The sequence below is a fragment of the Papilio xuthus genome, unplaced genomic scaffold (genome assembly GCF_000836235.2).
Source record: "Papilio xuthus unplaced genomic scaffold, Pxut_1.1 DF828142.1, whole genome shotgun sequence".
Classification (NCBI taxonomy): Eukaryota; Metazoa; Arthropoda; class Insecta; order Lepidoptera; family Papilionidae; genus Papilio; species Papilio xuthus.
The window spans coordinates 1,592,971-1,615,704 of NW_013530507.1; the positions used below are offsets into that span (position 1 = coordinate 1,592,971).

The window sequence follows — 22,734 nt, forward strand, 5'->3', positions numbered from 1 at the left end:
ATATGTTGTGTTTTATAATATAGAAATAATTGAATAAATGCAAATTTAAATAAAAAAATATTATAAATTAATTACTTTTAAATCAAAATCCAATAAATAATTCGGCTATAATTTTAATAGGGTAATATACCTCTTGTAATCTTTATTTTTAAATTTCTTTATTTGGCTATTAATTTTCTATTAAAATTATAAATACTCATATCACAATAAATTTAATATAATTATGAATATATAAAAATATATAAACATATTTTAGTTATTAATTAAAATCTATAATTAGTTTAAAATAACAGATAATAAAGTTAAATTTAGATATTAATAAATTGTACATTAATATTGAAGAAACGCAGGGATATAAAACGTTGTATGAATAGAAAATAATTAAGCTCTTTATTAAGTTAGTTATATAAATATAATACTGCCTCTTGTACTTGTAAAGTGCATTAAATATGTACATGTAGGGTTGCCAGGTTGCCAATCTTAACCGGACAGACTGTTCAGTTTGACCGGACAGCTGGGGAGAAAGGCCGGACATTCTACATTCCACCGGCCATTCTCGTTTGCGAAATGTAAAAAATTTAACAAAAGCCGGATAATTTGGAGAACGTTTATTTCTAAAGACAACCTATGTCCGGTTTTATCCGGACGCCTGGCAACACTATGTACACGTATATTAAAAACACAAGATTAATGACCGTTTCCACTTATTAGTTTATACTACTTTAACTCTCATTAATATCTTTTACTGTTATGTTAATTAGTAAAGATATCTTTATGCGTAGTACTATGTTACTAATATTACAACAGATCTTGATGATATTTGGCATAGCCTGGAAGATCACATAGGTAACTACTTATTAAGTTTGTTTTAATTCCTCACGGAAGGGGTCACAGACAACAGCTAGTATTATATTCGTAGTTTAAAATTATAGCAAACATTTTGTTTTTACTTCAAAAAATTTCCGACAGCAGACAGAATAGCGGTTTATTCGGTGGAAATGGTACTTAATCTTGAATATAAAATCTTAATTACACTAAAATTAGTATTTTCACATCAATATTTACCAGATAATAATTGGCAATAACATAGTAAGGTTTTCTCTCATTTTAAATGAAAGATATACAAATAACACATTGATAAATAAGGCTTTCTGTATGTAAATACCATGATATATAAAGTAAGCTTATATTTCACGATTATATTGCACTTCGTACGGTAAATAGTATATTTATATACATGACCTTCATATATTCATGAATATGAAAAATCTAGAAATCCGCTAAGATTATATTTGACAGCAGAATTTTTTAATAAAATGTTTGGAACTAAAAAAAAGAACTTACTAATCTTATATTATTCAAAACTTAATTTTATTCCAGAACACTTTTGGCGCTGGATTTGACATTGACAGGTTGGCGCCATTATAGATTTAGGGTTGCCAGTTAACTGTCTTTAAAATTAAGTCTTATTTTTTTTATTTAGTTTGAAACATTTTATTAAAAAAAATCCGCTGACAAATATAATCTTAGCGGATTTCTAGTTTTTTCATATTTATGAATATATGAAGGTAATGTATGTTTTTTCTAGCTGCTTGTAAAATAGATCTCTTTGATTTTAAAGTATACTGAAGTTATATTAAAATCCGTAAGGTTTCTGTTATTAATAAGGTAATAAGCACTTTTGTATTACGTGGAAAATATAGGAATTCATAAGAAAATTAATAGATAACATATTCTATTCTACCTATTTTTTCTTTGCCAACTCTTAATATTGCTTTAAAAACCAAAAAATCAGCTTAAACTTTTTTTTTAGAAAAAATGTGTTTTGTTATGTATTATTTGTTTAATATATTTTGTACATATGTTTACTAGTATTCTTGCCATTTAGGTCTGATTTCATTTCACAAAATATTGTTTATCTGTTTTATAAATATAAGAAAAATTATGTAAACGCAACGAAAGAATTAAAATAAATAAAAATATACACATATTAAAGTCATTTTTGCAATAAGATTTAATAAATAATTTCTTCAATTTTGTTGATAGGAGATATTAATCTTTTAAGTAAGAAATGCGTGCACAATAACATGTGTCCTCTGACGTCATAGTCATGCGATAATGTAATTCGGATACCATGTTATTGCCTATGTATAGTTTCTTAAATAGTGTACAATGATTTTAAATGACCGTATTTTTTCCGCTAACGAAACAGTCAAAAATATATTATATCAGATTTTTAGTAAGGAATGAAAAGGATGAGGATATGTTTTTGCACATTTGTTTCGGCAGTGGAAACCTACGGTAAGATATTTAAGCTAGCATTACTTATAAAGGCTTATTAGGGTATGTACACACGCAATGCTATATTTTAAGATAGTGTGATATTATATTAAAGATATTTTAGGGTTTTGTTTTTCTTTGTGTAAAATTTAATCTCACAATTAGTTGAAACATAGAACAGACCACAATTTTATATTTTCCATTGTTCATTACATGTTTGGGTTTAATTATGTAGGTAGAAACCTTAAATTGTCATCGTCCAACCATTATATAACAGCCGAAAGATGTTGTACAAAGGAACGTAGGACTTTAGGAAACGCAATAAAGGATGATCGTACTTTCTTAACATGTTCCGTGCTACTACGATTTTCTTCGTAAGAAATTGAACTCAGCAACACTGTACTTGTGAAACTTTATTTGAGACGTCATTTTTAAAAAAATGTTTGGGATATTTTAAACTATGTTTGAATTTGTTTATAACAATTATAATTATTTTATATACGTTTGGCCATATGTGTGTGAGTTGAGTGAACACATAATTGGTACGTCGAGACTGGTACGGCCAACACGAGTTTGGATATTTAATATTTTTATATTTAGCGCTAAGATATATCAAGTGTATAATATATTGAATTAATATATAATTTTACGTCTTTTATTTTTATACCTATCGATTATTTACCAAATAAAACAATGATTGAAGTTCTAATTATATTTTATTTTACAATAACTGTACAAGTATATTTTACATTACTTTAGTTGGTGTTGCCGGCGTGATATATCGAGGTATCACGACGCATCACGCAACATCTCGCGGTGTCACGTCACATGTCACGCGGTCTGCGTGACGGGCGGCGAGGTGTAACGATTGCTGAGCGTACTAGGCCGCTCGTAATGATGACTTCGCTGCCATTCCTTCTTGTCACTGCAATTAATTTATTACCTTTAAAGGATTTTTTTTGTGATCTTACATTTCTAGTTCCATGGAGTCAAGTCGCTTCTGGTTAAATAATGCAAGCCACAAAAAGAGCTTGTTAATTTTAACAGTAAATAGTAGAAAGAAATGGAAACTATACCTGAGAAGGGCATCGAGCGCCGGTGGTGGGGCACTATGTGGGGCTGTAGTGGGGATGAGTGCGGGAGATGCAGGCGGAGACGGTGGGTCCATGGGTGCGTCCAGGGTAAGGTAGTGGTCTGACGCTGCGACGGAGAGTAACGCGTCCAGCTTCTCCCGCAGCTTCGCGAACGTCGGCCGCTCGTTTGGCCTCACGCGCCAACAACTCATCATCACTTCGTAACTAGTTGACACAATTTAAACCCGTTAAATCGTAGAATAACATCCCAAAGCAATATGGACGATTAGGTAAACGACAGCGACCCTGAATTAAGTCGTAACGAAAATAATATGACTATGAATAAAGAAAATGACTTTGTCAAACATTTCAAATACAGTCGATTCTTAAATATTGGTCCTGCGAGTCGGATTCGAATATATTAACATACAACTTGTATACATGAAAAAATTGTGTTTAATAATTTTATGTGGTGTTTGTCCATACAGTTGCGGCGTGCAGTTGGCAGGACGGGGCATGCGGTATCCGGCGCGCAGCAGGCGCGGGAGGCGCGCGGCCGCCACTGCGGGGTACGGCGCACATCCCACTGACACCACCTCCCACATCACCACACCGAACGACCATCTGCACAAATAGGTAAGATTTAGTAGTTTTGTCTATATCCAACGTACCATAGAGTGCCGGTCTATCGGCTAAGTATGATGAAATAAAAATGTGGTAAATACTTACACATCACTATGAGTAGTAAATATTCGATGTGTTAAAGACTCCAGTGCCATCCACTTGACAGGTAACTTTCCATTCCCCTTTTGCTTGTACAGGTTCTCTTGGTAAATGTCACGCGATAGACCGAAGTCAGCAATTTTCAGAGTCTTGTCGCCGGTTACCATAACATTCCTCGCCGCTAGATCTCTGTGGACAACTCTGTTTGAGGCGAGGAACTCCATGCCCATCGCGATTTGTCGGCAGAAGGAGAGGAGATCGAGGAACGTGAGCTCGTCGCAGACGTCTTGCAAGTTGTACAGCTTGTTGACGACAGCTTTGCTTTGGTCGTGTTCGTCAATTTTAAACAGATCCGTTCCATATTCTAGATTGTCTTTGGTGTTGTAGTATCTCGCGTTGCGTTTAGTTAACATCACGTCCCAGGAATTCCTGAAATTTTACACGTTTAGAAATTGGTATAATTTTCATCGCTTAAAAACCTTCATACTTTGATAGCTTAATTTATTTTATTGGCATTTGACTCAAGATGACCTGAGGAATGTGAGTAGGTCACCGCGGCTGCAGTACTCTACAACGATGAGTGGTCTGCGGCCGCTGCAGCAGCCCAGCAGGCTGACGACGTGCGGGTGCGACCCCACGCTCTTCATCAGCTCCATTTCCGCGCGAAACGACCGCACCTCGTCCGCGGTCGGGAACTCTACACAAAAAATGTCAACTGTCATCTCGAGACTTAATAACAAGCTACTCTTTATTGTAACTTGTCCACTACCAAAAAGAAGAAAGGTCCAAACTTTTACTACCTACTAGTTTTTTTTTCTAGTTTTTAAATATTCTGTTTTTTTTTAGTTTTTATACCCCCATTGCTAACTGAATTTAGTGTTATATAGTATACCCTTGAGCATCTTGACAGCGACTTCGGTAGCGGGCGCGAGGGTAGCGCGGCGCACACGGCCGAAGGCGCCCTCCCCCACCAGCTCGTGCAGCGCCAGCCGCGACGCCGACACCTCCCACCTGTCCTCGGACACCACCGGCTCCGACACCGCCTCCAGCGCACCCTCCTTGTACAGCTTGTCTTTCAGACCCTAAGTAACATTTTACTCATGCTAATTTACCAATTTTCTTTTAGTACTTGATAACAACGAAAAGAGAAAGAAGATGAAATGGAATCACCTGATAACAAACTTTACATGAAATATGAAATTATTATTAATATTAATTAATATTATTAATTATTACCTGAAAGTACTCAAATTTGTCTTTATTCGAGTTTTTCTTTTTGAGGTAGACGAGCATGGAAACCGCTATGATGAACACGAGCGCGGTCAGCCACGCCGCGCCCACCAGCAGACCCACGCTCAGTGTGTGGCCCAGTCCTAACAAACGTAAGTAAAGGTTTGGGTCAAACCATTCATTTGATTGTTTATGTAACGACATTCTTGACAAGACGTATTTTTCTAAAACTTTTGATTACACGTTGACCTCAACTTTAGGACAAAAGACGCTTTTCAAGTGACTAACTTACGTGGAAAGTTTCCCTGGTGGCTGGCGTAAAGTTGCTTGCCTGAAGACGTGATGGATAACAACGTGACATTGTATGAACCCTCGCTGTATACCTCATCAAATGTCACTTCAGTTGAGTTCTGTAACACAAAATATTTTGATAATAAAATTGTATCTAGAAGCCAGTTTTTTAGAGTTAAATGCAAAGAGAAAAATAGTATGAAAAGGCAATCCGGGCAATAGTAAATCAAAGATCGGCTTCATAAATATTTTCGATAAATCCATGCACTGTAATTCTTAGCATTGTGCCAACTGTAGACAAATCGAGGATATGTATTATATTTGGGTATAAGACGACTAATTTAATAAGTAACTCACCCCTGGTAAGTTAATGTTGTAGACAGTGTCAGCGTATAATGTAGCGTTATACTGCACTGGCTCGTCAGTTTCGCGCGGCCAGCTCGCTCGTACGCTCCAACCACCGTTCTCGCCTTCCAACACCTTCACAGTCATGTTGCTTGACTTCTCACCTACCAAAAACCATAATATTGACTCTTCGTATCTTTTTAATAAGTAAATCTTTGCTTTGAAATTCTGGTGGAGCCCCTATATTCTAGGAAGAAACTGACGTAGGTTTAATAGCGGGAAACGAAACGTAAATTTCACAAGTTAAAGAAGTATCTTAAACAAGTAAAATGTTTTAAATGAAAATCAAATTAGGCGAAGGAAACTGTACTGAATGTCAGTTCTTGTATTGAAACTCACTTGGGAAATATCCTTCGCTGCTCGTGTACGCTGTGCCAATGGTCGAGGTGGACATCAGACTCACGTTGAATAGACCCTCACCGTATACTTCGTCAAATATTACTTCAGTGTAATTCTGTAATGGACGCAATAAAATGGTCCGTAAATTATCCCTCCGATGGATCGTAAACTTTTTATAAATTGTCAGGGATATCCCCTAGTAAAAAAAAAATATTCACCCCTGGAACAACCATGTTATACACAGTGTCCGAGTACAGCGTGGCGTTGTACTGTATAGGTGTTGAGCGCGGCCGAGCCCAGCGCATGCGCACGCGCCAGCCCCCGTCTTTTGCTTCACCGATTTCCATAGACAAGTTGCTGATTTTCTCCAGTACTGTGAAATATGTACACTGTTTACTAGGCTCAAGTATTCGAAAGAGACTAAAAACAAAAGAGTTATTAGAGCATAACGCAAGAGCTAAAACTAGGTCGCGGTTCTCAAAAATGGGGAAACGATGTAGAGATTGGAGAGAGTGAACGAAAAACAAATAAAAGTTAAATGGATGTTCGTGGTCAAAGAACGTAAACAGTAAGCTGGTAGTCGAGCAATTAAGTACTTGGACGAATACTAGTCTTCTAGTTTACTGTACGTACTAGGGAAGTATCCAGTGCGGCTGGTGCGTGCTGTCCCGCCTGCTGTTGTCGCTGCTAAGCTCACAGTATACTGGCCTTCACCAGATACATCCTCGAACATTACCTCAGTAGCATTCTGTATTACAAAATAGCATAACAATAATTTTAAGAAAAATAAACGTAAAATTCCAGTTTTAAATATGAACTTGTTAGGAATCAAATTCGTCTTGTTGCCAGACAAAGTCCACTGGCTGAATCTGAGCTTATCTTTGTTCATTAATAATTCTTTACATTAATTCATAAACACAAAGTGAATACTTACTCCTGGCACAATAACATTATGCGTGGTGTCAGCGTACAGTGACACATTGTAGTGTGTTGGTGTGACTCGCGGTCGTTTCCAACTCACGAGTACGCGCCAGTTGCCATATGCCTCCGTCACCTTCATTGACACGTTGCTGAACTGCTCCGGTACTTGGAATTAACATCTTCAGTTGTACAAACTTCAAAATATTAGGTTACTAAAATATCCTAGCAGTTTCAGAGCCGATATACAAGTAAGTGTGTTCTGATTTTTTGTATATTTATCAAGTTTATAATATAAATATTCATATCCCAAAAGGGATCGCACTCTCTTCTAAGATGAATATGGAATGATATAATTGGACCATTTGAAATGATTATACAAGCGAACATTAAATTCTCTGATGGCATAGAATATTAGTCCAGTTACAAAGACCTCATGACATCGTTTACATCATTATTTGAATCCTTGTACATATTAAGTAGAATAGATGTTGTTCTGTGTGGCAAATATGCACACATGGGACGAGCGAGAGGTCAGCGCGAGTTGGGCGTCCCAAATATCATTGGATGGATAAAGATCTTTAGGAGCTAGGAGCTCTTGTTCTGTGGACAAGGTTGTGACGTAGCCAAATCAGGGAAACTGGAGACTTTTGCTATCGGTGGCCAAAGCCCACTTCGGGTCGCTGCGTCCCTCTAGTTAAATTAACATAAAGTAAACTTACATGGTACGCAGCCTTGTATGTCGTAGCATTGCGGAGTGCGGTACTTCACCAGCGTCTGCCCGTATTTGCCGGTAAGCATGAACACGCACACATCGTCCAGTGGTAGCCTTTCTATTACCGCAGACCGGTTGCCGTCTGGCTGGAAAGAGGTTGGTCTGTAGTGAGCACAAACAAGCGTTTCGCAACTTGGATGTGGCATTACTTAGGATTCGCATTGTAAACTTCGACTTTAAACCGATGTTTACAACATGATGAGTCTTATTGGAGACATAAAAGCAACTTGGTTGACCTTATACAAGTAAAAATGTCGATATTATCTTAAAGTCCACATAAAATATTTATTGTAGTTCATCATTTCATACCATAGGTAACAGTAACCACGAGTAACCCTAAATTTATTTTTAAACGCAGTATCTTGCACCATAATTGTTTTTTTCTAGATAATAGATATGTTTGCAGCCTTAGTTATGTTTACCTGTATACTGTCCGAGAAGAAAACTCCTTGAGTATCGTTGTTACATTTGTTCACAACGCTGAAGCAAGAATCACTTTCTGAAAATTAAATAAAACGATACTTAATAATTCAAAATACTTATAGTATTCGCTAATTTCTATGAAAAGCATTAACGTAAATATTACCATCAATAGCATTCCACGTAAACTCTGCTGGTATATATCTGGTACCATTCTTGTAGTGACGCAGCAACATTTCAATTTTAACTTCGTAATTAACATGCCCCGGATTTGTCCAAATATAGACATCTGGACCACGCTGCCAGAGCAATGGAGTACCATCTTTATCCAGTAGTGTTGTCCACAATGTGTAATTCCTAGATGGCGTTGTATTCAATTGACCGATTGTATCACTACTTTCCAGTATTGTGAATGTTACCTGTTGATAAAATATTTTTTATTTGGTTTAAGCAATTTGTACACATAAATTAAGTGATAATAACTGTTTTAACTAAAACGAGGAACGCTAAGCGCCATCTGCGCTCGGCCACCTCAAGCCCGGTGAAGCTGTAAATGCCTCTTCAAGGCAAACAGTGATTTTTTTTATGAAATTGCTGAAATAACGAAGTGACCGTTGCCCATAGACATACGCAATTGCATATGCGTTGCCTACCTTTAATCGACGGAGGGGAGGATGCACAGAAAGAAAATATTTTCCCTTTCCATGCATCCTCTCATCCGGAAAGTCCACTTCCACTTTCCATCCTTTCCTTATAAGAAAAAGGATGGGAAGGGAAAGAGGACTAAATTAGGCCTCCGGGACGCCCACTCATCAGACGAAACGTGGAATTGCTTCCACTTTACGCCTGTTTTCTGTGTGGTCGTGGTATTTCACCGGGCGAGCCGGGCCAATTCGTGCGAAGATGTTAAAGCGGGCTCTACCACTGTTAAAACTACTACTGTAACTACTCAGTCACAAAAAAAATGTTTTAACTAGTAGGTTGTACTAATGTTAAGTTATGTCGGCTTGAGGTTAGCTCCGAGCGCATATCTTCCTAAGTAGTACGTGCCAAAGTTTCGCTGCGGATGGAGGAGAGCATGCGCAGAAGTCCACCCGATAATCTCGTATGAAATTGCATGATGGCATAAAGTTTAGATGGCACTGTTTTCAGTTACTTGTTTCGGTTTCTAAATTAAGTTTAAACTATTGTTTAGTAATATTGTGAGCTTACTGCACGTTCGAAGTCTTTCTCTTGCGGTATTAGTACTACAAGTTGCCAGCCCTCCTTCGAACTTCTCATGAAGGTAACGCTGTCCACACTTTGACATCTCACTGTTAAACTCGGCGGAAGAGACGTTGCAGGTTTTCGGTATAGTCCTTTAAAATAAATTGGTCATGAATAATTGCTACGTCGAACGCGCTGTCCGCTTAAATCATAAACTGTTATATTACTAAAGAACACCAAAGAATTGTAACTTTAACATTAAACAGAAATGAAAGTCCTGTATATGAAAAGAGATATCATAATTAAAATAAACAATTAATTATTTATAATAAATTATTCAAACTGAGACATTATACTAAACCGATATATAAACACGGCTAAAGTGTGAGCGACGGGCCGCGTCCGCGAAATAATACCAGTATCACTCATCCTGATGAAGGGCCCCCGATGGGCTCGAAACTAGTCGGTGCCGCCACCGGACGAATATAAGTGAGTGTTTAGCCGTGTTTATATATCAGTTTACTATTTATAATAAGTAAGACATAAAATACTTACTCAGAAACCTTTTCTGACAGTAAGATGTCTGATTCTGTAAACTCAAAAAAACATTAGAATTAATTTGGTGAAGTATTTCACACCCTAACGAGTATAGTAACTAGACATAAGATTTTTTAAAGATTAGTATATAGTATAGCAACTAGTAGGACCTGATTTTGCTACCACTGCCCATAGTCATCTGCATACAGAAAGAGGATATTTCCCCTTCCGCTAGTCCCTCGGGATTTTTATATCATAAGGTGGCAAACGAGTGAGCGGCCACCTGAAATCGCTGAAATACCGAAGTGACCGTTGCCTATAGACATACGCAATTGCATATGCGTTGCCTACCTTTAATCGACGGAGGAGAGGATGCATAGAAAGAAAAATTTTTCCTCTCATCCGGAAAGTCCACTTTCACTTCCCATCCTTTACTTATAAGAAAAAGGGTGGGAACGGAAAGAAGACAAAAATAAGTCTCCGGGACGCAAATATTCTCTCCGGGGATATAGAATTAGGTAACGTGCCACACTTTCTGGATCGTAAAACTAGATTACAATGCGTGAAACCAAGCCATCGATAATTGAAGTTATTTTCGTTTTGTTGTTGACAAACACGAGGCAAGGCTAGCCCTAAGCCAATGACTCAATAGCTACGTATGGAAATGCACTCGGACGTAAACACGCCAAGATAGCTTTTATCAAGTTCACTTTGTAACCTTACAATGATAATTTTGTGTGTACACGGAAACATGTCTGCTATGAAAAAAGAGGAGCATTATTTTTCTGTCATATATAAATCATATTTTAACCAAGTTTATTAAAAATTGAAACTTGTATTTGATTTGCTTAAAATTATTGGTGATGTTTAACAACATATTTATTGTATTTGAAGTGTTAAATAAAGCTACTTGACGAGGCGAACTGTTGAAAATTATGCTGTATCATGATTGCTTTTTGTGTTCTAATACACAGATGTTGCTTCTAATATAAGTCCCGTTGATCCCGTAGCGGGTTGAATGACTGACTACACAAAGAAAATTAAGTATGCAGTATAATACTGGCCGTATTAACATCGACCGAGTTTAAATAAAAAAAAGTTTCTAATACTGATACAGGCTGTATAAACACCGAATAAGGTTTAAAAAAAATAATGCTATGATGCAATAATTTTCGTATTGCATCATGAAATGTGGAATTTAAATGGGTTTTATAAATCTTTAATTAAATTATTCAATTTATGATTCGCTTTGATTGACATTATTATAATTGACTATAGGTTATTCAACTTCTACAAAAAGTAATCGTTGAATAAATTTAAAGTGAACTTAGAATAATACAACTGCTAATTTTCTAAATAAGTATAATGCAACAATTAGCTACTACCGATGTTATAGTTATTTTTATTAGCAAAGTGGTGCTTTAGGTTGTCTGTCGAAGATTTTCCTTCATAAAATATTATATCTTTCAACACATATAGGACTTTTAAAATAGATTGTTAAAACGGAATGTAATTTGTGATTGTTTAAATCTGAAATAAAAATAGTTTCGTGATAAAGTTTACCAAAAACGGTAACCATTATGGTACTCTACTCACTCCTGACAAGAAAAATCAAGTAGTGGGTCCAGTTTGAAGTAGAAACAGTACTTATGAGGCTTCTTTGGTCACTTAACAACATATTTTTAACAATTATTAAATTTGTTACATTTAGCAAATAGAAAAAATATTTCCTAAAATAGTCGAAAAATCATGATTTTTTATCAGCTATCAAGATTAATTTTGATTAGTGTTCAAACGATTTTTCGGCCTAATTCTTGTTCCGGTCAGGTGTGCGGTGTGCTTTTTAAATTTTGCTTAGGGTTGCCATCTCTTCAAGTGCATGCAAATTCGGCTACGAGTCTCACATCAATATCTTCAAATTAGGGTGAGTTGTGTGAAAAAAAATCACTAGTCTTTTATCATTTCCCGCTGAGGATTAGGGGTGGATGTTGGTTTGGAGCGAAGCTTTATGAAGAACTGAGGGCTTTCATACTAACGGCCCGCTGTGTGTTCATTCAATCCGTGAATAACGTCAGTTTTACTCCAGTTATCCCTTACCCGTTTATGTACACGATATATGTACGTAGGTGTACGCAGAATGAAAAGGTAAGTATAATATGTGAGAGGAGGTGAATAAATATTTTAGGATATTTACGGCTAGTTTTCCGGTTTACGTTATGAAAATTGACATCCCTATTTTAGATTCATCGAGCGGCGTAATGGCAGTCAATATTTTAGTATATTGATTTAGGATTATCTCGATATCGGGAGCCGTATATATCCATGTTTTGAACAGCGAACAACTAGATAACCTACCAAAGGTCACTGCGGATGCATTTATAACAAAATAGGTTTATGAGTTTACGCGGTTATTTTTAGCAATTGGAACAAGAAATATTTATAGGATATTCATCCTTAAAATTCGAATTGATAATGTGTCTTTAATTGTTTTTTATCTTCGATAAACAATTAAGATTAAAAAAAGGAAAAGTGATTGTTGATTTATTATTGTATATTAATATTAATTATCGTTAAGCGGAGTGTTCACATTATCACAAACATTTATTTATAAACTGCCGTTTACTATCTAGAAGGAGCAGGAAAAAAAGTTGACAATTAAAAAAAAAGTCTCAGTGAACATCATACATTAGATACGTAATAAGTATAGAGAAAGATAACCAGTTTATTAGGCTACTATGTCACTAAGTATAATCGGTCAATCGATAATCCTATTGTATAATTTAAGACCGTTTTCCACTAAACACTAACGCGATAGGGAGAAAGCCAAATCTACTTTGTTCCTATTCATGACTTACTCCAAATTTATAGTAAAACTGACTGTCGCACGCGACTCCGTCTGCGCGAAATTAAAAAACATGATTAGTAGCCTAATTGTTCTTCCAGACTATGTTCTATATGTATACCAAATTTCTATGAGATCCGTTCACCCGTTTTGGAGATACCTTCAAACAAACAAACATCCATCCATCTAAAAATTCGCATTTATAATATTAGTAAGATGTTTCAGACAATTAGTGGCCGATGCCCGGATATACTTCCAAATAAATATAGAATTAGGTGACGTATCAATAGTGCACTAACCAACGTAAAATATTATACTACGTCGAAAGTTAACAGATATTAGTATCTCTTGAATTTATAACGACTTTAATAAAACCTAATTTTATCACTGTTATTGCACACATAATCTATAAATAGCAAATTATTTATCATAAGCTTCAGAAAGAAACACGAGAGTACTAAAGTAAAGGTAAACTTAAAACTTTCATGACAAATGTACTTCGTGCTTTTTTCTAATATTATCAAAACAATATATCTTAATACGACTAAATAATATAAACAATTTAAATTGAATGTACCAGCATTTAATAATTTAATTATCTGCTTTTCGTGTAGCGAAGGTTCTGACACTAAACTACGTCTAGATTTTATGAACATATTTTCAATTTGTTTCTAAATATTTTTAATTAAAATCAAACACTTATTATATAATTGTAACTTAAACTTTATTATTATTTAATCGAAAAGCTTTAAACAATAAGTTAAATAGAATTATCCAATAAACGTACCTCATCAAAAAATAAATATGAACACACATCTTCGGATAGTTTTGTCCGATTAAATAAAATAGGCAAGTCTTGGGTAAGAACATCTTCCACTTCACACTTCACGTTCACTACACTAGCAATTAAAACTATAAAAACAATAATTCTTAACATTTTACCACCGTCCATTATGTTTTAAGCAGATAGACTGGGGTTTAAATTTTATATTTAAAAAAGTTTACTGCCATAGCTTTGTTTTTCAATCTGGCATCATGTAAAACACACTCGTTGTAATGGAATACGATTTAAAAATGTACATCACCACTGGCAGTATTAAAAAAAAATAATTCGAAATTCAAATTTGTAAACGTCAGTATGAAAAAGGCGCGCGATTGCGTCCGTTTTGAGCCGCGCACGCCGATCGCTCCTCGTTTCGAACTGGAGCGCAGAGAAGCACTGCAAAGCTTATGGCCGGACGTAATATGCTTTTCTACCTGAGCGTTAATACTACATATAGATGAAATCTGTTATTATCAATGTCGTAGGCAATATCCTGATTCGTTGATTAATCGTGTTCAAAAATATTGAACAATGTCAGTACCAATATTGGACGAACTTTTAGCTAAGAAGGGTATTGCCAAATAATCTATGTTTTCAACATCCAGAAACGGAGAGAAGATGCGGTATTGTCCGCAGCATATTTCTAGAAGAATTATGGATTTAAAAAAATTCAAATTTGAGAGTTGTTATTTTTATGTTAAACTTTAACAAACATAGAAATATTATCTTCTATTACTTACTAGATTTACTATCTCTTAATATTTTTTTGTAAATTACGAGTGTATTACAAGAGCAGTATTTAGCAAAGCTTATTTCCTAGTACTTCATTTGCGATTTGGATTGATGAATGATTCATTTAAAATATTTTTTGGGATAATGGGTCATTATAGTATTAGGTTACAGTTGTCCGTGTACATTACATAGCGCAAAAAATATATGAACTATACAGAACATGGTCGTCTATTTTTTTGCTAACATAAACGATATAGAACATTAGTGAAACACACAAGGAAAGCCATTTTTAATTAAAAGAATTTTTTTTAAACAATTTTTTTTTTCGTTTTTCCAGATTATCAGAAAAGCTTTTAATGCATAAAAAACGTTAGAATCTTATTGTTTTATTCGATACATACCAGTATTATCTTTTACACTAACAATAAATATGCAAGTGTAAACCTGTCATTTTTTATTGATATTTTTTTATTAATAGGCACTTATTTATGGCAATTAAAAATAAATATTTTTGTTATATTATTATATCCGTGATTATACTTTGTGTATCACAAAAGCCAATTAATATTAAATTTTTCATACATCTAATAAGCCTTATTGATAAAAAAATCAAATACATTGATAGATTACTAAACAACATTGATACAATTTTTTTTTAATTTGTTAACGTCACACGATCCTAAAGACGCATGTACAATGACAGGAAACCTATTTATGATAGAAAAAAAGAAAAAAAGTATTTTTATTTTACTTACTAACTTTACATTAAAATCTGTTCTTATAGTGACTGTAAGTCATCTAAGTCTTGTCATCAATTGTTTATGTTGACAAGGTACACTGGGTGGCATAACTTGATACTTTTGATTGCCGAAATAGCCCTCTAGCCCAGTTTTTCTCACTATGTTTTCACTCCTTAATAATGTTATTTTTCATTATCTTTTCTTTGAGTACTAATGCTAGATGAATACATTTTTCTATGTCCAGATAGAAAGCATTAAGTGTGATTGTAACTTTATATGTAGAGGTCGCCGCGCTGCGGGCTCCCCTCACTCGGCCGAAATGGGCGCGAACCGATCGCCGGTCACCTTGTGCCAACGACACTATGTCAAAACTGTCATTCCAAAGATTAACAGCATTCTTTACACTTTGTGTTATGTCGAGACGTCGCAATTAATTTATATGATAAGTTATTGAAATTGATTTATGCGAGTCTTGTTTTTTGCTCTTAATTAATTGATCGTATTCGCTGAACAACATCGGGTTGCAAGGGAAAGTTTATATCGTTTTGATATGATAATTACAATGTAAATTGATTGTTTAATAAATACATTGTTTATTGGAGATTTAAGAAAAATAAAATATCACTCTGAAATGTAAAATGAGATAACCAAATGAATATGACATCTTAGTAGCTAGCCTAGTGTAGCGCAGGGGGTGGAAACTTAGAAGAAGGACGGTTTGTATGGAAAGTGGCGCCACCTTTTATATAATCGTAAACATCATTTCATCTCATGGCTGAGAAGAAGCATCATTTCTGTCATCGAGACATTCATGTGTCATCAAACCGCTACGTTTTTTCGTATTTCTATTTCTGTTCTTGTATTCTTAGTTAAATGTTGTTTCATTCATTTTGTTTTTAATTAAAATGTGTTTTCGTGAAAAACGACGCTGTATGCAACTGTGTTTTAGATGGACTGATTATGGTAAGTTACAATTCAATAAAAATTTTCATGTTATTCCCATACGTCAGACTCATTTAAACATTTAAATATTTTCGTATTTTGGTGTAGTTTTTAGCACCACAGTGATTTATACTTTCCGGTTATCATATTGAATGGTGCCCTACTTCTAATACATTTTACATATCAGTTCCTATACTTGACAGGAAATCACATTCTGTTTGTTTGTTGTAGGTGCACATATACACGGTTTCCCCCTTCCTGAGAGAAGGTCAGTGAAGTTCAGAAAATGTGTGCCAATCACTGGAATTATAGAGCCATAAACTGATGTGTCTGAAATTAGTAGGTGGGTCCATGTGTGTATATGTAAAAAATATATTTTTTTATTTGTAATTTTTTATTGTAAAGAAAAATCTGCTTGCCTATGTTGTAAGAGAATATGTTCAGATTGTTTAAACTCGCAAATAACTACAAATTGCCAGTTGCCAGCTTGCATGTGACTGAAAATATTTTGGGGGTTGGTTTTAATTACAGGGTATGCATTTTTTTGTGACCGCGCTATACTATTTATTACCGTAAATGTAATTTTTAAATATATATATTAAATATTAAAATATTGAGCTGATATCTTGAAAGTCATTGATGTATATGTACTTGCATAGATTTAAAATTAAGTTATGTAGAAATATAATAAATAATGTACAAAAATATAAAAATATTTTGTTTTTATTTCCCCAATAATAATAGGATCATTTTAATAGAGGTATTTCATAGAAGGCTACTTGATATCGGCTCACTATAATAATAACTGATAAGTGGGTGTATTATTTTTGAACATTGATTTAATGTCAATTTTAATTTCATAAATTAGATTCCCACTTATCAGTTATTATTATAGTGAGCTAAATAAGCGTGCCTACGTATATAGATACCAAAAAAAAAAAAATTAGTTCAGCGATTATACGCATGGAGCGCCACAATCGCCGTGGATCCACGACTTCGTGCGAGTTGCCCCTCTTTCTATAGTATACTTATTATACTCTTTGGTGTAGCGAATCACTATGACAAACTCAAACTTTTGTTTTCTTTTTAATTAAGTACTTAAAAAGACAAAATTTTTGGTTGCGGCCAATGACATGTAAAAATGATAAAGTTTTTTATTGTTAGAAACACATCTTTTTTGAAGACGTACATTCACCTTGTGCTGTAGATGATATTTTCAATTTGATTTTTATCTTTTGTACTAAAAAGAACTACACTTAAGACTGTACAAGTAATCCTTAAATAACTCTGAGTGTGGCTGCTTTTTTTTAATTCAAATATTTTTGGCAAATGCTACATTGAAATATTTTTAAGCAAACAAATATTATTTAATAACAAAGTTCAAGTTTTAAGATAGAACGTAGTGGATTTTGCATAATACTTTATTAATGCAATGAATAAATTTATTTCCCAGGTGTTTGTTATGAAATTAACGAATTAGGGCTGCCAGTAATTTTTTTAAAATCTGGAAACGTAAGATTTGCGTCCCGGAGGCCAAAATTAGTCCTCTTTCCCTTCCCACCCTTTTTCTTATAAAGAAAGGATGGGAAGTGGAAGTGGACGCTCCGGATGAGAGGATGCATGGAAAGGGAAAATATTTTTTCTCTGCTCCGTCGATTAAAGGTAGGCAGCGCATATGCAATTGCGTATGTCTATGGGCAACGGTCACTTCGCTATCTCAGCGATTTCAGGTGGCCACTCGCTCGTTTGGCACCTTATGATATAAAAAAAAGATACATCTTTAAATATTTCGCGATGTAATAAATTTCCCGAAAACTTTTTTCTTTTTACTAATTGTTTACACAGCTTATTCTTGGTTATATTTTGGTAACTAGGGAAAAGATCTCCTGCTTCTGTGAAAAATATAGAATAATGAAACACTTAAAGATGTCTGAAATCACATATTGTAACTCTTGGCACTGTTGTATACACGTCCTGGAGACTAGCCTAGCAGCCCTACAGTAAATAATAGAAATAATGACATTTGAGTAACTGCGTGATGTGTCCGTGGCAAGGTGGGCTCGCGGTCGATATCGCGCGGCGCCAATGACGAAGTTGGTCTCGGTATCGCGCGATCCTCACAAAAAACTTTTGATTTTGAAATTGTAATGTGCGTCCGGACGACTGAGCGCGAGCCTCCTAGCTTAACGATACTGTAGCTCGACTAGTTAGTATAAATCACGCGAGTTAAGACTCTAAAAAAAGTCATAATGGGGCTTATCCATAGTCAAGTTACAGTCACGAAACTTCACACATACATCCCGAAATATAAGTCTATGTGACTTCTGACTAATATTATAAACTAGCTGTCGCCCGCGACTCCATCCGCGTGGATATATATATAAAAAAAAACTTAATATATAGATAAGTTAAATAAAAAGCAGCTCTTTAAGGAATAAATTCGAAATAAAAGAAAGAATAAATAGTATCCTATGTCCGTCTCCTGGCTGTAAGCTACGTCCTCACCAATTTTCAACCATATCGGTAAAGCCGTTCTTGAGTTATAAATAGTGTAACTAACATGACTTTCTTTTATATATATAGATGTGAATGTTTGGATGTATGTATGGATGGATAAGCTCAGTGGATCTCATATGTTTGTCATTGACATCAATCAATCTCACATTTGTCACAAATGTAGAACGTAGTCTGGAAGAACACATTGGCTAATAATTAAGTTATTTTTACTTTCTTGCGAACGAAGTCGCGTGCGTCAGCGAGTAAGTCGATATAGCAACAAATGTGTTTACTCTTAACGTGTTTATATGTAGGATAGTGTGAAGAATTTATCCAAACAAGGCAGTAATTATAAAAAATGCGACGCGCTACACATTTATCAGCCATGTTATACGAGATTGGCCTTATTGGAAAATCAAAATTGTTGGAGCATGTATAATGAATACGAACATTGGCATGTTTAAAACTGAATATCTCAAACATCGTGGAACAAAAAAATAACCAATTTAACCAAAAATAAATAGTAATATAAAAAAAAAATTATTAAACTTACAAAGAAATATAGAAAATTATTGTACCCAGTTAACGTAGGAAAACTAATTACTTAATTATTAAAAAAAAAAAAAACATTTATCACATGAAATCTTAACTATATTAAAACAGTGAGCTTTAGTGAGAATTAGTTTAAGATTTTAAAAGTTTCCAAGATATTTTTTTTAAGACAGCGGCCACGGGTACCTTCCACACCTGAACAGCCTTCGTATTTCATCATTAGAACGTACGGTCGATGAACCTAATGAATTATTCAAACGTATTAATATTTTGCAATTTTGTCATATGATAAGTAACCAAGTAATAACAATCGGGCTCGCTCGCCTGACATTTGAATGTTTTCCGACAACTTACAAAGGACATATTATTGTAGCAAACAATTTTTTGTATCACTATATTCGATTTTAATTTTTCATGAAGCAGTTTCATAGCTAAGACAAATACAGATAAAAAAGATCTTTATCGTAATACATTTGTTCTTCCAATCGTTTTTATTTTAACCTTGAAATTGACATCTAGTATTTTATTAACAATGCCTTTTATACTTGATTGTTATTTTTATAACAATCGGAATAGCGAAATTATAACGAGACTTTATTCCTTTTTCAATTGTTATGTTTTTTTACAATGTAATAGTCGCAAGAGAACAGATTGGCTACATTTATATCAAGTCAGGCGTACGTGTAGTTAATGATTACTTGGAATAACACTTGTACTGTCCTTCCATAAGGCCTAGTCGTAGATTTCCGAGACCAAAACCCTTGTTTAAAACATATTGTTATGCCTGTTTTGTCAGCGTTAAGGACAAGACAGATTAATGTCAGAAACCAACGGTAATACACTTATATTGTAATTATAATGTTGTTTATCTGTTGAAACAGATTTACTTTTTCAGGCAACCCTAAAATGCTACAGTAAAAACACTCCTTCTTTAGTTTGTTTTATAGGGGAACCGCAAAATCTATCTTATTGCGCGAATGAGTTTATAGCAGCTAACTGTATCTTCTTGCCGGTAATTTTAAAGTTTCCGAAAATACGTTTTTAAAGCTCAGTCTTCTTGCACATCAATGTATTGACGCTTAATTCACTACGTAGGAAAAAATTGAACGTCATTAAAAAATGATACTGCTGTCGCTACGCCAAATCTATTATGAAATGTGTACTCAAGTAATTTAAATGTTCACAGCAGAAAAAAGTCGCTAAAAGAAATAAACGATTTAACTATAATGTAAGTAAAACGTGGAGATTGTAAAATAAAATGGTCATATAAAAAGAAACAAAAAGCAACATCGAGTGTTTCCGCGTCGTCGATCTAAATATTTGTTTATTCCTCATACATATCCAATCGGAAGAATAACAACGCGATCGGGCCCCATTCGTATATTAAGTGCGACATTCGAATTGCGTAGGAAAATAATATATTTCATATGTATTGACATAGTACCTTTATTAATCATAATAATTGTTTGGCGCCTAAACTACGCGCAAAAACTTCTACCAACCGGCCATGACTCGGGCCGCAAAAAGTCGAGTGGTATTGAACGCGGTGATATTTTGATTACAATCGTCGTAAGATCTAAGTGTACGGAACAGAAAAAAGCTTTTAATTTTGATGAACTGATGCACGCCTCACGTACCTACGCTTCCATTGTAACACTCTTTGTTTAAGAGGCAGGTCAAAGGCTTCTTCTATGAGTTCTACTGATATGGGACCGAATAGTTTGGCAACATTTAAATACATTGCAACCAGAAAGTGTAAAGTATAAAAGGCAAAGAAAACTAAATTCGATTAAAGGTAGGCAACACATATGCAATTGCGTATATCTATGGGCAACGGTCACTTGGCTATTTCAGCGATTTAAGGTGGCCGTCGCTGATTTGCCACCTTATGATATAAAATAAATAAATAACTAAATGTCATGTTAAATAATAATTAAGTACGTTTTAATTCATGAGGTAATATCGTAAGCCTCGTAAATATAAGAACACTACATCGCCAGAAATTCTATAAAATTCTATTTACTTAGAAGCTTCTAGCTAGTTATTTTTAGATAACCTAAGTATCGAGTTTAGCACTGCGTGTTAACACGTATGAGACAATTATAAAACTTTCATTATAAGAATGGCATTAGTATTGCAGACAAAGTTAACGAGTCAGAGACACGACAAACGACATTCATTAAAAACATATATGCAAGAAGTCACGTAAAACATCGCATCACTTAAATTTTTTGACGAAATAAGGTTAAAGAAGATAAACCCATCGCTATCGAGTCCCATTAGTTACAGTTGGTTCCTGAGACAAAAATGTTTTGTTTAGATTTTGTTTGGTTATCGTCTTCCCTCTTACTATCTTTAACAAAACAGAGCTAACAATATGTTTTTAAAGGGTGTTTTGGTCTCAGAAACCCATAGTTATTCTTTAACAGTAAAAGGTGGCACACGAGCAAGCGGCTAAAACATTTTCATCTGCAACAATGTCCAGAGACAGTCCAGAGAGATCAGAAACAACGTATTCTTGATTGAAATGCGGAGGAGATATCATCTTTATATTTTTTCCACCTTCATATACGTCTCCTCTCCCACCATATCAAATTGTCCTTTCTTTCCTGACAAGTAATATTCTTTTATTCTAATAACTCCTTGGCTTGCAAAAATACTCATATTTGTTGCTAAGTTGACATCAGGTCAGACACCGCATGTCTACTTCCTAAAAAAATTCTATAAAAATCGTCTGGAGCTGTGATAAGTTAAGAAAAAAATGAAAAGGTGGAATTTATCGTACGGTGCAGATCGATTCGCATTGTTAGGCATTGTGTCCCATTTCGAACTAGTTCTGGATCAAATCACGATTAGAGGCGCACAACTCCTTTATAAAAACTATTCTATTGTTCCAGTTCGTTTGTTAACTTGGCTAGACCATCGGACTAACTGTTGATTTCTGATGCCAAATTCTATATAGTCATACATAGTCGTATATCGTCATCCCTGTCATTAACTTTTGCCAAATAGAGATAATGATACATTTTAAAAGAGAATTTTGGTCTCCGAAACCCACGGTAACCATGCTAAATTGTGAACTCTAAAATTTAATAATATAATTTACAATATGACTTGTCACCTCAGTTTCTCAACTGCCGGAATCGAATCGTTACATTGTAAGTTTTGCTCGACTTAAAATAGATAGGTGAGGGTAGATAATTGGTTTGGTTCGTTAGGTCGGACATGATTGGAAAAAAACTGTATCTCCTATTAACGTCTTATAGCATCGAAGCGTAAAAATTAAATAGCAAAACCACAGGAGAGGTCGCGGTTGTGCGCACAAAAGCATGGCGTTTAATTTATGATGCTACCGTAGTTGAAAACAATACCAATTTAGTGTTCACTGTTAAGAAATGATATAGTAGGAA

General features: G+C 34.7%; 1 protein-coding gene across 2 annotated transcripts; it reads right to left on the reverse strand.

The window, feature by feature from the left end:
• Window positions 1-2,977: 2,977 nt before the first annotated feature.
• On the reverse strand, window positions 2,978-14,267 carry torso (tyrosine-protein kinase receptor torso). Of its 2 annotated transcripts, XM_013307750.1 has the most exons (19): window positions 13,827-14,267; window positions 10,216-10,249; window positions 9,667-9,812; window positions 8,621-8,873; window positions 8,457-8,533; window positions 7,982-8,120; window positions 7,276-7,427; window positions 6,975-7,089; window positions 6,560-6,714; window positions 6,342-6,456; window positions 5,955-6,106; window positions 5,599-5,716; window positions 5,313-5,449; window positions 4,969-5,158; window positions 4,608-4,773; window positions 4,083-4,505; window positions 3,840-3,977; window positions 3,357-3,578; window positions 2,978-3,205 (listed from the first exon to the last, which is right to left on the reverse strand). In XM_013307750.1, exons 1-19 carry the CDS (start codon window positions 13,989-13,991, stop codon window positions 3,112-3,114), a joined length of 2,991 nt encoding a protein of 996 aa, XP_013163204.1. In that variant the 5' UTR covers window positions 13,992-14,267; the 3' UTR covers window positions 2,978-3,111. The 2 variants fall into 2 exon arrangements, with proteins under 2 accessions (XP_013163204.1, XP_013163205.1); XM_013307751.1 differs by lacking the exons at window positions 9,667-9,812; window positions 10,216-10,249; window positions 13,827-14,267 and having other exon boundaries at window positions 7,982-8,116; window positions 8,621-8,636.
• Between the last annotated feature and the right edge of the window lie 8,467 nt (window positions 14,268-22,734).

What these genes read in the sequence shown, in the direction of transcription:
- torso (XM_013307750.1), bottom strand. Translation starts at nt 13,991, where the DNA reads ATGGACGGTGGTAAAATGTTAAGAATTATTGTTTTTATAGTTTTAATT. An exon ending in ATAATGTTATTGTGCCAGGA is followed by an intron (nt 7,090 to 7,275) that starts GTAAGTATTCAC and finishes TTTGTAATACAG; the next exon opens with AATGCTACTGAGGTAATGTT. An exon ending in CGCTGTCAAGATGCTCAAGG is followed by an intron (nt 4,774 to 4,968) that starts GTATACTATATA and finishes TTTTTTGTGTAG; the next exon opens with AGTTCCCGACCGCGGACGAG.